The 14,911-nt window shown below is 43.2% G+C and overlaps 1 protein-coding gene across 1 annotated transcript in view; it reads left to right on the top strand.

Moving 5' to 3' along the window:
- Positions 1-4,882: 4,882 nt before the first annotated feature.
- The window catches only part of LOC311167744 (uncharacterized protein), a gene marked incomplete at both ends in the record, with an annotated part of 28,519 nt that continues 18,490 nt past the window's right edge, over positions 4,883-14,911 (top strand). The window contains one exon of the mRNA XM_084228793.1: positions 4,883-5,820. Coding sequence (XP_084084919.1) covers positions 4,883-5,820 — 938 coding nt within the window. The remainder of the gene's footprint in view (positions 5,821-14,911) is intronic.

The raw sequence follows: 14,911 nt of genomic DNA, 5'->3' as shown, positions 1-14,911 counted from the left end.
TAATTTCAACCATTCGGAAACTGGTTGGCTGTTCTATCTGGAATTGTCAATTATTTTGGACCAGTTCAGAAAGGCAGACAATGCATCACAGGGCAAGATGGAACTGTGGTTGGAAAGAACCAAATTTTCCAGTTTCTTGGAGGATCAGCAAACACTGGACAATCCCGGTTTTCTTAAAAAATGTTCCTTTCCATGCCCGTTGCAAAATGGACATGCTTGATGCTCAGAAAGTTCATAGTCAGGTGTGTTATGAGTTAGGAGATGCTCCATGTCGCTTGCTATCTTAGAATTTGGGTTGGGATTAAGGACACAGAAACATCAATCCCAAAGAACACCTGCACCCCTATGTTTATAGCAGCACTGTTTACAATAGCTCAGCTTTGGAAACAACCCAAATGCCCAAAAATAGATGACTGGATCAAGAAGATGTGGTACATATATACCATGGAATATTACTCAGCATTCAAAAAAGATAAACACATGCAATTTGCTGCAACATGGATGGCGCTGGAAGGGATCATGCTCAGCGAAATAAGCCAAAAAGAAAAAGAAAAATACCGGATGATCTCACTCATAGCAGGAATCTAGAAAACTTAAATAAGGGACCAGGAAAATGAATAACTATAAGAAAGTAAAAATCCAAATCAACAAAAAACTATGAACCAGAGACACTTTTAGGGGGGCGGGGGCGGGAGGGGAGGGATTGGGGTCAGAATGGGGGGCTGCAATTGTATGGGGAATATAACAATAAAATTTATAAAAAAAAAATAAAAAAAAAAAAAGAATTTGGGTTGGGATTTATGAAGATTTAGGGAACGGTTACAGTGGCACAGCCCTAGAGACCTCCCCAAGCTTCCCATTTTCTCTGGTGAGCAACTTCCTTCCTCCCTCTTCCTGGAATCAGTCTGGTTTAGGGTGAACTACTGTTTGTGCACTGTCTTTCCACCTGGCAAAGTCCTCCGGTGACATTGTTATTGGTCTGATGCTGATAGGGCTGCTCGTTTTGATTATCCGGGCATCTGGCAAACAAGTAATTTAATTTTGTATTTATTTATTCATCAAAACCTCTTTGCAGAAGAGATTTAAACTGGCTCATAAAAATGCATGACATGCAGCTCGATAAAATAAATTAAATATGAGGACTGAGATTTGAGCAAAGGGAAAATACAGGTAGGAGATGATAATGAGGAGCCAGGAGCGAGGTTGGTCCATGAGACTTTTGTCTTCTTACCACTTAAACCTGTGCTTGAGGTGGTGGTTCCTTGGTGGAAGCACAGTCCTCATTAGGGTTCCATCCTGATGGTAGCCCCGAGCTTCTCTTCCATCCTCCCATCCCTGAAGATAAGACGTGACAAATAGAGTTGATGCCACAAAAAAGGAGAACAGAGTTTCCAAGTCAGAATTGAGTTCCAAGTATTTAACTTATGCTACTTTTCTCCTTGCCCCAAAGTAGAGGGTAATGCTTGTAAAGCTGCTGTAGTTCTGGCTCACTGCTCGTTGACTCATGAGGGCCATACTTGGGGAGCAAAGCTTGGAATCCGGTAGATGTGGTTCAAATTCCAACTCATTATGTAATCCCTGCAAATCTCTTTCCCCCAGTTTATAAATTGGGATGTAACCATCTATCTGGTGAGAAGAAAATATGCTTTATGTAAAACACCTTGCATCTAATGCACAAAGAGTGTCATCAATGTCCTTCTTTGTTATTACTAATACACGCTCTTTCCATCTCTCTTGGACTTGTAAGAGGAGATGAGAGATCATTACACTGCAGAACAGAATGTAGCAGTGGGGGGTCCATTAGTCTAGGCTTCTGGCGTAAGGGCAGAGATGGAAGAGATGTTTAAGCTTACACAGTGCATCAGTGGTAGCCACTAGACTTGAATCCAGGTCCCCAGACACTGTTTCCAGCCTTCCTACTGTTCATCATACTCAATCGCCCCTCCTCCATCACGACACCCCCTGCCAAAGAAAACAGCTCCCCTCCCCCCCAGAGATCTAGGACTGTCTTTTAGTGATGGAGTGAAGTGGGAGTCCTGACTTGTGACTCCCCTGCTAGGGCTGCCTGAAGCTGGGCTATGCATCTTACTTCCCAGGGTCAACGTGCTGAGTCATAGTGTGGGGGAGCAGAACATACAGTGAGCCTGGAATCCTAAGTCCTGGTGCCATTTATAAGCTGTGGGGGAAGTTGGTTCAGCTTCTTTGAGCCTCATTTTACTCAACAATAAGGTGAGGATTAGTTAAATTTCTGAACAGCCTAGTGGTTGCAAAACCACTTTTGTAACAATGACGTGTATTGCCTGACTGTTCATGCTGTACTAGGCATGGAGCACGGGTTTCCATGAAAATAAAAGATGGTTACCAGATGGTTTTACTCATTTGCAGAACATAAATAACCAAAGAAAACAAACTGGCAAAGCACAACAAAAAATAATCCTTGGACGCTGTGAAACATACGCTGGTTACCTGTGGGCATGGGGGTAGGGAGGAGGGGTGAGGAGAGAGAAGGGGACAGGGCGTGTGTCCTGAGCTTGGTGGAGGGTCTGAAGCACTGAGCCCACAGAGGGGAGAAGCACTCCTCTCAAAATTGTGTCCTCGTGCAAATGGCCAATCAACAAAATCATAAGAAAACAGAGCCGTTTCCACCCACACAGTAAAATATCGCTTGAAAGTGACATCAGAAAAGACTTCTCTTACCTCTGCCAGGTGACTCTGCTCTTACTGTTATTATGTAGATGTGGAGACTGACACTCTAGAGGTCAACTACTTGGCTAAGGTCACACAAGTAGGAATTTGTTGTCTGCGTTTGGAACAAGCTGAGTGTCTGTTCAGGATCCATTTTCTTAGTGGTTATGTGGTGTAGTGGGGTTCCTGCTTGGCCTCCCCACTGAGTGGCCTTGTGCCACACGGTCTCCAGTGTCCATCTAAGGGGCTTCTCTTTCCACCAGGAGTGGCTTCGAAAGTGCTCGTGAGAGCTCCATGTATTTTGACTGGGAGCGAGTGGTCCACTGGTGAAGATGTGTGTCCTCATTTTCTCTTCCCTGTGCAAAAATGATGAGTGCAAGTAAGTGTGAATAGTTGCCTGACACCCCTAACATTTCTGCTCAGATGCCACTTTTTCAAAGTACCTTTTCCAATAGCCCTGTTTTAATATTCTCTCCTTGCTTCAGCCTTCCAGTTCTCCACATCCTGCTGAGTGTTTTTTTAAATAGTGTTTATCATCTTCTATCATGGTAGAAAATATACTTTAAAAGCCATATACATAATAGGCCTGGCTCTGCTAGAATGACTGCTTCATAACAGCAAAGATCCTTGTTTTTTTCCAAGCAACGAGAAGAGTGCCTGGCACACTGTAAGTTCTCAGTAGATTCTTATTGAATAAATAAGTGAATAGAGTCTTTCTCGTCATTTTCCCCCTCTTTGATCAGGATGATGTGTATGAATTCCTTTTAGAACACAGCAAGTCATTGTTTTGGTCAAAGGTCCTGATTAGATTAGCCTCTACAGGAAAAAAGGCCCTAAATATTTACATTATGAGGAATTCGGAGGTGGGGGCAGGGGCGCCAGATGCTGACCTTTATTTTAGTGAATCAGCCTTTGCCGAACATTGATGAAAGTTTTGTTTTCTTATTCATCTGCAATCCTATCAGATCATCCTCAAATTAGGTTTTTGTTTCAAGGATGGAAGGAGGACAAGAAGATTCACCTTTGAAGTCCACGTTCAGTATTTCCATTACCCCAAATTAGCAGCCCAAGATACAGAGACAAGATTGTCCAAACCCCTGGCAAGAATTCCATCTGTATTAAAGTTCTAAACTGGGTGTGGAGAACAACTTTGTCCCTTGAAGAGCTGTACGAGCTAATTCTGAAATGGTTTGATTCATGTATCTCAAGGACTGATAATGATCTGGCTTTTAAAAAAATGGGACAGGTTCTTTGGAATTAGAGGAGTGCTTGGAAACCAGGCCAGGCTGCTTGGCAGGAACAGAAAGGAAGAAGAAACTTGGCAGACAACAGGTTACAGAGGTTCTAACGGGGCTTGCTCTTCACGGCTCACTGTCTTGCATCCAAATACATCAAACATAACTGCAAAGAAAGATAGAGTTGATATTGGGACTCCAGGAGGCCATGGACTCAGAGATAAGATTCCAGCATGTCCATGAACCAAAGAGCACATTGCTCACAGTATTGTAGAATCGAGAAACAATAATTCTAAGAGTGTGAGTCAGACCTTGTACTAGCGTGTCAGTTATGTCCTTCACACGAATATTGTGTCTTTGGTGTTGAAATCCCGAGGTCGAGAAAAGTGAATTAACTTGCCCCAAGTCTCTACAGGTTGAACTAGGTCTGATGTCAACATCCATGTCCTAACACTATACCACTAGGGTTTTTCCAACAGTGATGTTCTCTGGCTCTGCAGAGCTGATGAAAATTTCCAAAGGGAAATCTGTTTCAAGTTTTTAAATGCTCCAGGAACTAAGTTCTAGTGCTAGAGTTGTCTCTCTACTGTGGAATCTTGAACTAGTCACTTAAGTGCTTTAGCCCTCACCTTCTCTCCAAGATGAGATGAACAATTTGCCCTTCCAAAGATTTTGGAAAGATCAAATGAAATCAAGCTTATATAAAACAATGTAAAGTCCATGACTTACAGAAAGGAGATGGAAGAGTTTCATCCAATGTGCACCACAGAATTGGCCATGGCCCCAGCATAGGCCCCAGCTGCTGGCCACAGGCAGGTCTGGATGTCATGGCGATGGCACAGAGGAAGGGGTTACACACAGCCACGGAAGGTCATAAGCCAAACAAGTTTTACTCACCTTAATTTATCTCCGGGCTGACTTTCTTCTTTTTTTTCTAAATTTCAGTGGACAGCCCAGGATCCATGGCAGAGAATGGCACAGCAGTGACAGATTTCGTTCTCATGGGCTTCCAGCTGCAGGCAGAGTTGCAGATGGGTCTCTTCTTTGTGTTTCTGGTCCTTTATCTTATCACCATGGGGGGCAACATGGGCATGATAGCGCTGATTCAGAGTGACACTCGCCTTCAGACCCCCATGTACTTCTTCCTCAGCCACCTCTCCTTCCTGGACGTCTGTTACTCCTCTGTTATTGTGCCCCAGTTGCTTGAGACCTTAGATACTGACAAGATGGTCATCACCTATGAGCGCTGTGCCAGCCAGTTCTTCTTTTTCACACTCTGTGCTAGCACTGAGTGCTTCCTGCTGGCGGTGATGGCTTATGATCGATACGTGGCTGTGTGCAATCCCCTGCTCTACGCCACCTCCATGACACCCCAGACCCGCCTGCAGCTGGTGGCCTGGGCCTATGCTGGGGCCACAGTCAACTCTGTGGTCCGCACTGGGTGCACCTTCTCCATCTCCTTCTGCAAGTCCAACCTCGTGGACTTTTTCTTTTGTGACCTCCCACCCCTGCTGAAGCTTGCCTGTGGTGAGACCAGGCCACGGGAGCAGGTGATCTACCTCTTTGCTTTGTGGGTCATTACGACCAGCATTTCAGTGATTCTCACATCCTACTTGTTCATCATTCGGGCCATTCTGAAGATTCGTACAGCAGGAGGCAAAGCCAAGACTTTCTCCACCTGTGCTTCTCACATGACTGCAGTGGCTATTTTCTTTGGGACACTCATATTCATGTACCTGAAAGGTAACATGGGCAAATCTCTCAAGGAGGACAAGGTGGTGTCAATATTTTACACCGTGATCATCCCCATGCTGAACCCGATGATTTATAGCCTGAGAAACAAGGAGGTGAAGGAGGCTCTGAAGAAAGCCCTCAACAGGATGAGGGTTTCCCACGGGGGGTAAGTCTTGGACTCTATCAATTCAGAAGCTTCTGTGAGTTATCCTTCGGGCTCTTGACTTGCCCTCTTAACCCATGAACCAGATCTCATAATCAAAGACAAGTTGAAGGAAACATGTAGATTTGGGTTCCAGCAAGTTCTTTATTAGCTCTATGATTTTGAGACTGTGATTCTCTGCCTTTGTCTTCCATCAGTAAAAATTTCTTGTTCTGATGAAAGCCAGGATGATGAGCGATGGAATGCCAAAGGGCCTTTTGAATAATGACTTGCTATAAAATGTAATTGAGTATGGTTGAGTGTTTCTTGGGCATGGTTGAGTGTTTATTTGCTTCCTGAAATTTCTACTAAGCTAATTTTTACATCTTGAATAACTAGCAAACAATGGATTATTGTTTACCTGTTAAGGATAGTCATTCTTTAGTTGTAAGTGATGAAGTCAAAAGCAGCCTTGACCGTAGATAACTTTTGGCGTTTAATCATAGTGAAGGCAGGCATTTGCCATGGAAAAGACAAGGAACTAGCCAGAGGAAGAAAACAATCAAGGGAAAGGAGATCTGAGGGGGTTCTGTTCAACTAGAATATGCTGACCTCCTTCCCCAAATGGTATAGAGGACCAGGCTCTGCAGATGGCAAGGAAGATGTAATGATTTACATTAATTATGGAAGCAATTTGATCTTAATGTGAAACTGAACTGAGTTCCATATATAGTTTTTAAAATATCAATATTTCTTTGTTTTACCTTTTCAGTTCTTTTAGAAAAAGTTGTATTATTTTTATTGTAGTAACATTGGTTTATAACATCGTCAATGATTTAGGGGTGAGCTATTTCTTGATTACCAAAGGTCAGAAGCTCTGTTTTATTTCTGAAGCATTGTTCATGGATCATCTGTCTCGATTAACTTGAGCTATTTTCTATTCTCCAGTAATGAAAACAACATCTCCTGCCATCTCCAGCAGGACATTTACTTTATTGTCAGAAGACAAATAACAATGAATCTGACACCTTTATTGACCTCCACATCTGCTAGGGAAATTACATGGGAATATTCCCATGGAGAGTTCACAATCTTTTTCATCAAGTCAGCAAATATTTACTGACTATACCATGGATCAGACATAGCACTAGTTCAGGAATATAGTAACTAAGATAGGCATGGGTCCTTCTTCATGGACACTACTAGAACCTGAGGCATAGACAGATATTAAACCCTTGCAGTTAATTGATTTTTAATATGATTCTGGACCAAGAGAAGCAGCACAGGATATTGCGATGCTGTATAATAGGGCTCTGACCTAGTTTGCTGTGGTCAGAGAACGTTTCCCCGTGGAAATGACATTTAAGCTGAGGCCTGAAGTATAATCACATCATGGTTATGGGGTGGGGAGACTCTTCCAGATAGAAAGGGTTGGCAAATGCACGGGCATCAGGAGCTGAGAGGAGCCAGAATGGCCACTTCATAATGAGTGAGAAGATTGAGAATTCAGGAGAAACTAGGTCACAAGAGCCACCCAGGCTCACTTAAGATCTGTGGACTCGAGTCTAGGAGTCAAGGCATGAAATGTTCATGCCTGAATTTTAACAAGATCTCTTTGGCTGCAGTACGATGGGTAGAAAGGGGTCCTGTGGTGATGGAGAGGGAGGGAAATATATCTATTTTACCTAAAAACCTCACATGGTGCCTTGTAGGCTATGGCATTTGCTTTCCATGCAATGCTGTAGGCTTCCTTATAGATTGCAGGTGAGGCCAGAGGAAGCTGGCGGGTGCATGGGTGTGATAGGGGTCTAAGACTTGTTGTTGGCAAAATGGTGAAATTGGGGACATCTATTTTTGGAGGCATTTGCTTTTTCATAGGTAAGCCTTTCCTTCCCTGAATTGCAACCTCTACCAGGGGTCTGTCCTGTGTCCCTTCATCAAAATGGTGATCAGCTACTGCCTCTTAAGAGACCGACATAATTTCATCATATCTCTGTATCAGGCTGTGTACATGGACTGCAGAAATAATCTCTTGCAGGGCTTCTTGTATCAGGCAGGAGAAACCTCCAATGGAAGAACAAAATCAAGAGGCAGAGCGCTGGACAGTGGAGATGTGGTGTCTGTGTGGCGGGTGCTGCCTCCTGCTCCCCTGCTGATTGTTTAGTGGCCACTGGCTCTGCCGATGAACCTTTGATACATGCACAGTATTTGACAAGTGTGCTATTACTTTAGGGATGCAGGATATGGATAAAAATAAAGTGAAGTTTCAGTGTGTTTTTGGGACCACTGATGAATGTAAGAAGGGGTGGGAAAATGGCATGTAGATTGAATTTACAATTGCAAATGTCAATAAATGAATGGAAACATTTATAAATGATCTGATATGTGCCAGGCTCTGGGCCAGGAGTTCTCGATCTCATTCACAGATCTCATTCTTAAAATAGACTCTACAGATAGTCTGCTAGAAAATCGAGTCCTATGATGCTTGGTTTTCTGCACCAACTTGGTGGGGTGACAGGATGCCTGGGTATTTGACTCAACATTTCTGGGTGTGTCTGTGAGACTGGCATTTGAATTGGTGGGCTCAGTAACACTTGTGGGTCCTCCCGGTGTGGGTGGGTTTCATCTCATTGATTGAAGCTGGAGTGGAACAAAAGACAGAGGAAGGGAGAATTCAGCCCTTTTTCTCCGCTTGAGCTTGAACCGCTGTCTTCTGCACTTGGACTGGGCTGGGATTTACACCCTCTCTTCCCTGGTTCTCGGAACTGAACAGAACCATATCCCTGCTTTTCTGGGGCTCTGAATTGTGAGGCTTCTTCAGTCCTAAAAGCAATAGGGTGAGGCAGTTCCTGACAATGAATCTCCTTCTATGCTGCAAACATCCATCACATTCAAAATTTCCTACCACCTCTTTATTTATTATTATTATTTTGTGATATAATATTTAAGATAAGAGCATCCTCTTAGCAAAGTTTTAAGTATACAGTATAGATTGTAGCAATGGTCTCATGGGTATGGACTCATCTCCAAACTCATCAAGTTGTGTACATTAAATATGTACATTTTTAATGTTGATCATTCCTCAATAAAATGGTATAAGAAAAATATGCATATATGTATATGCTGAGTTGGAGAACCCTGAGTAATAAGATCCCTGGTAATAGAACAGTCTTTTTCTTTTTATTCCCTTCAACGTCTCTGTGTATCCTGGTGAGAACTGAGTTTTAGAATTATACATTTTCATCTGTACTACTTGGCCTCAATCTACCAAAAATGATATAGGAAAGATGAAGAAAGCAAACCTCCAGGCTCTGAGCCGGCCCAAAGGGCAGTGTTCTTATCATTTAGAACACCACCACCAAGTGATGTCCCCAGAATGGTCGTATAGGGGACCCCCCCCATGCGTCTCCCACCAAGATCAACACTTAGGCAGCTCTCCAGGAACAAAAACAGCCTGGGGACCCTCAAGTGTCCACTTAAGAAACTGCAGCAACCTAGTGGACCACAAACCTGAGAATAACCCCAGGAAAGGGGAGGAAGAACAGCTTCATATCTGCTCTGTGCCAGGGGGGATCTCCCCACCTAGAAAGCCTTCTCCCCCCTGAGAAAGGGAGAGCAGAGTGAGTGGCCGGTCCAAGCTGAGACATTGCTATGACCAGCAACAGAGAAGGGCCTGGACCAGCAGCGCCAGCCCCACGGAGTGGTAACCGAGATTCTCAGTGACCTGCTTTGCAGAAGATTCCAGCTGCTTCCATCACTGTAGCACAGCAGCCTTGGGTCCCTTGGGGATTTCATTGCTTCACCCTACAGGTTCTCAGGTTCACAGATGCCAGCCCCCTGAGTCCCTCCCATCTCTTTACTCTTCTCCTTCTCCTGCCCCCACTCCCCAGCCAGAGCCTGGGGTCTGAACCAGCAGCCAGTTCAGGCCTCTGCAGCTGCCTGAGTACAAACTTCCAGCCTAGACCCACACCGCTGACCTCAGGGGCAGGTCCCTTTAGCTGCTCACTTGCGCACCCCAGCTGCTGTGTCTACCAGAGCTGGGACCTGCTGATACATGTGACACCTGGGACCCCCACAGCAGCCTGTGGACCCGGATCTGACCGTGACTCTTGTGACCGGCTGCTGGGATGGCCCAGAGCTACCCCAAGCACGCGTGTGCCCCCTCCTGACTCCGACCACTCGTCCCTCTCCCCCGCCCCACTTCTGTGCACATGCCTCTGGCGACACCCTCCAGCCACAAGAGTGCTTGCCCTCTGAGGGCCTTGGACCTCCAAAGCAAAAGGAAACAAAAGCAAAAAAATCATCGATTGGGTCTATATACAACTGCAAAGCTTCTGCACTGCAAAATCAATTAAGAAATTGAAAAGGAAACTTGCAGAATGGGAGAAAATATTTGCAAACCATGCATCTGATAAGGGGTTAATATTCAAAAAATATAAAGAACTCATACAACTCAGTAGTAATAAAAAAATCTAATTAAAATGGGCAGAGGATCTGAATAGACATTTTCTTAAAGAAAGTGGGCAACTGGTACATGAAAAGACACCCAACCTGACTAAGGGGAAGGAAAATGACAGTGAAACCACAAGGAGACAGCGCTTCACACTGGCCAGACCAGCTTTATCACAAAGATTAAAAAAAAAAGGGCAGATAACAAATGCTGATGAGAATTGGGCAGAAGGGAATCCTGTGCACTGTTGGTGGGAAAGTAAATTGGCTTAGGGATCATGAACAACAGCATAGAGGTGCTCAAAAAATTAAAAATAGAACCTGTCATCCCACTCCTGGGTCTAAATTCAAAGGAAATGAAATCAGTATGTTGAAGAGATATCCCATGTTCATTGCAGGTTTATCTATTATAGGCAAGACATGGAGGGGCCTCCCTGGGGGCCTAGGGGTTAAGTCTCAATGCTACTACCACAAAGGCCCACCTCAATGGCCTGAATTCAATCCCTGGCCAGGGAGCTGACCCATATGGCACAGCAGACCTCTCCTTTCTCACCCAGGGCTCCCCTCAGCAGTTTATTTCAGTCAATCTGCCTGTTCTGCACCCTCTTTTCCTTTGGTAAATCCTCTCACACTACTCCCTCCTCCTCCCTCCCTGCACCTCTGCCCTGCACCCCAGTTCTTCTATACAAAAATAAATAAAATCTTAAAAAAAATAGGCTAGACATGGAAACGACCCAAGTGTCCATCACCAGATGAGTGGATAAAGAAAACAGGACATACACACACAGAGGAATGTTACACAGTCATTAAAAAGGAGATTTAGCCTTTTGCAGCAATATAGATGGATCTTAATAGCATTATGCTGAGTAAAATCAATCAAACAGAAAAAGACAAGTGCTGTATGGTCTCTTTATGTGGAATCTAAATAGTTGAACAGATAAAATCAGAGAGTAGATTTATAGTTACCAGGGACTGGGGGTTGTGGAAGTGGAGAGATGTTGTCAAAGGCTACAAACTTTCTATTATAAGGTGTCTAAGTTCTGGGTCTAATGGACCCAACATGGGGAGTATGCTAACTACACAGGATCACATACCTGAAAGTTGCTGTGATTAATTAACCATAATTATGGTAATCACTTTGTAATAATTTTATTGTGAATAGTGCCATAGTGAACATAGGAGTACAAACATCCCTTCAAATAAATGATTTTATGTTCTTTGGGTCTATGCCTAGGAGTGGAATTGTTGGATCGTATGGTAGTTCTATTTTTAATATCTTTAGGCTCTCCATGGGGATGGACTAGTCTGCACTCCCACCGACAGTGTATGAAGGTTCCCTTTTCTCCACATCTTTGCCCACATTTGTTGTATCTGGAATTTTGGAGATGGGTCATTTTCACAGGTGTGAGATGGTGTCTCATTGTGGTTCTGGTTAGTATTTTCCTGATGATAAGTGATGCTGAACCTTTTTTTTATGTGCCTGTTGTCCATCTGCATGTCTTCTTTGGAGAAGTATCTATTTAGCTCTTCTGCCCATTTTTTGATTGGGTTCTTTGGCGTGTATATTTATATACTATTGTATGTGGCTGTGAATATCATCTGGGACACTTGGAACACTTCAGATAAAATCAGCAACCACAAAATCATTATTATTATTATTTTTTGGTCATGAAGATCAACAAGGGACAACTTTTTTCCCTGCTTCCTTGCTTATATCCTATTTGCCTAACTCCAGGCAAGGGAAAGTGTCATCATAGCTCTGTTCAAAACTGCTCAAGACCTTCCATCACCATCCCCCATGGACCTCATGGATCTTTTGGGCAGCAATCAAGGCAGACGGCAAAAAGAGAAGGAAGCATTTGGTTCAATGGTTTTTACTGGCGATAGAATTCAAAGGAGGTAAGATCACTCTAGAGTCACCATCTCATTTTGCCTAATGTTGAATTCACTCCTCAGACAATATTTTTGCCCGAATCTGATCAGATATAGAGTGTGAGGAGGATAAATCACCCAGGAAATGGGGGGAAGCGGACAGAAGTTGAAAGGAAAGTAGGTTGCCTGCTTCCCTGTGGAGCATCTGCCAGGCCGTTCCTGGAGACCAAGATGCTTCATGGACATCAGACAATCCATCCTTTTAATCCTATTGGGAAAGAAGGTCTCAGCTGTTTCTACTTATCTCTTATTCAAAAACCATGAACTGTTCTGCAAATTGTTGAAAAGAACATTGTGTCTTTTCTTCAACATATCTTTATTCTTATTTAAAGCATAATAGTGCAAACACAAAAAAATGACAGCAACAGCAATTTTAAAAAGTACTTTTTTTCATGTAAGGAAATGAATATTTGAACTTTTTCTACTTCTACCCTCAGTAAATTTTCTTTGTTGGCTTCTGAAGCCCCCTAAAAATAGTGTAAAAATAGCCTGTCTGCACCTGTTGCTTTATATTTTTCATCATAGATGCTGTCTAACATATTTTATTCATTAATTCAATGGATTAACTATTTACTGAGAGGCTACCGTATATTGGGCGCTGTCCTAGGAGTTTGGGAGGTATATCAATGAAGAAAATAGGCAAAATGGCTCTTCCCTAATGGATTTTACAACCCAGTGGAGGAGATAGACAATACACACTGTAATAAATAAATAATGTAGTAAGTAATGTAGTGTGTTAAAATGCGTGAAGTGTTAGGGGAAAAACTGGAGGTCTGGATTCTATAACATAAATGATTAATTCCCTATGTCAGAGATCCTGGAGGAAGAGCTGGGAGGTAATTATTTCTGTTCCTGTGTGAATAGAATCTCAAGTATACTCACTGAATAACAACTACCCATTTCCCCTAATCCCAGTCCTTGGAAACTATCACTGTATTCTCTGCTGCTACAAGTTTGACTATTTTAGGTACCTCCGAGAGTGTATTCATGCTGTAAATATTTTGTGACTGGCTTATTTTACTTCTCACAGTATCCTCCAAATTTACCCATGTGGTCACCAATGGCAGCATTTCCTTCCTTTTTAAAGACTGTATACTATTCCATTATATGTGTACAAACTATTTTCTTTATCCATTCATCTTTTGATAAAATGATGACATATAAGTGACATATATTGTGAAATGATGATCACAATAGGTGTAGCTAACATCCATCTTCTCAGACAGTCCAATAAGTAGATCTAATAAAAAGAGGAGAAAGAAGAAAAGGAAAAATGATTTTCTCCTTGGGATGACAACTCAGGATTTACTCCTGTCACAACTTTCCTCAATCTCACACAGCCGTGTTAACCACAATCAGCATATATATTGCATTCTTAGCACTTTCTAACCGTATAATTGGAAGTCTGAACCTTTTGAATACTTTACTTCAATGCCCCTTCTCTCCACCCTCTTCTTCTCGTAACCAAAGTTTGGTTTGTTTTTCTATGCGTTTTCTTTATTTTAGATGATGTGTGGACGTGAGATCACATAGTGTTTGTCTTTCTGTGTCTGCCTTCGTACACTTCAGGGCCCATCCACATATTCACGAGCACCATTTATTGAAAAGAGGCACTCAGCCAGCCTTTGCTGACATCTTCATACAATGCCAGCAGGTGTGACACAAAGTTACCAGATGGACAGGAGAGGACTCTCAACTTATCTTGAGGTCCGCCCTCCTTCCTTCTGGTATCCATTGGCTTCTTTTTATGAATGGGGCAAATGAATCCTGGGCTGTTAAAAGATCCTGGGACCTGCAGCTAAATACCTGTGTTTTGTAGTTGCGGTTGAGAAAGTGGTGTGGCAGTATTCATTTGTCATCATTTACCTGGGCAGAGGAAATGCTCCTGAAGGATGTCAAATCCCAACCTGTAGGGGAGTGAATAATTTGAGAATCTGTCTTCAGCGAGATTGTTGTTTTCATAATGCAGAGGACGTAAAGTCCAACTCTTGTGTTCATGGCTTGTGAGGCTGCTAGAGTCAGAACACAGATGCTGGCTGGGGAGTGAGCTCAGCAGCCTGGGGAATGAGCCCGTAGGGGGTGCCATCTCATTACAACCATTGGACTGTGAGGATACCTTAACCGTTGCCACCTGGACACCGTCTGTCTTTTTATTCTTCTAAATTATGTTTATTAAGGTAAAGTAGGTTTACATGGTTGCATTGCTTTGGGGATTATAGGTTTTGACCTTTGCAAATTATATTTTTGCACTCTACCCACCATCTGTGTCCCGGGACCCTTCTAGTCAATATGGTCAGTGAATGAGTAGCTAGTTCCCGTCTCTCTACTATGCACGGAACTCCCAGGCAGAGACACAGCTGTCTGCATCTGCTGGGCCTTTGCTTCCCCAGGGGCCCCAGGGTCTCATCTTTCTCTCCAGTTAGAACCATGTAAGTGAGGGTGAAAGGGAAAAAAAAAAAACCCAAAACCAATGAATACAGTAAGCAAGTCCTTGTTGCTCATCCTCCAGCTTCATGACCTGTAACTCAAGTTGTAAACTACCCACATAACCCATGTAATACTAACCCTATATAAAAAAAAGCCTTTGTGTATACTCAGGGCCCTAGATTCTGGAGACCCCTCCAGTCTGGTGCCCGCTGGTGCGATAATCAATAAACCTGTACCTGCTAGAGCTTAGAGTGCTGATTGGTCCCTTCCAGCCGCACAGACAGTTTCCATAAAACAAGGGGAGCTG

The sequence above is a fragment of the Talpa europaea genome (genome assembly GCF_964194135.1).
Source record: "Talpa europaea genome assembly, chromosome: 1".
Taxonomy (NCBI): Eukaryota; Metazoa; Chordata; class Mammalia; order Eulipotyphla; family Talpidae; genus Talpa; species Talpa europaea.
Note: the sequence above shows the minus strand (reverse complement) of the source record. Positions and strands in the feature narration are given on the sequence as shown.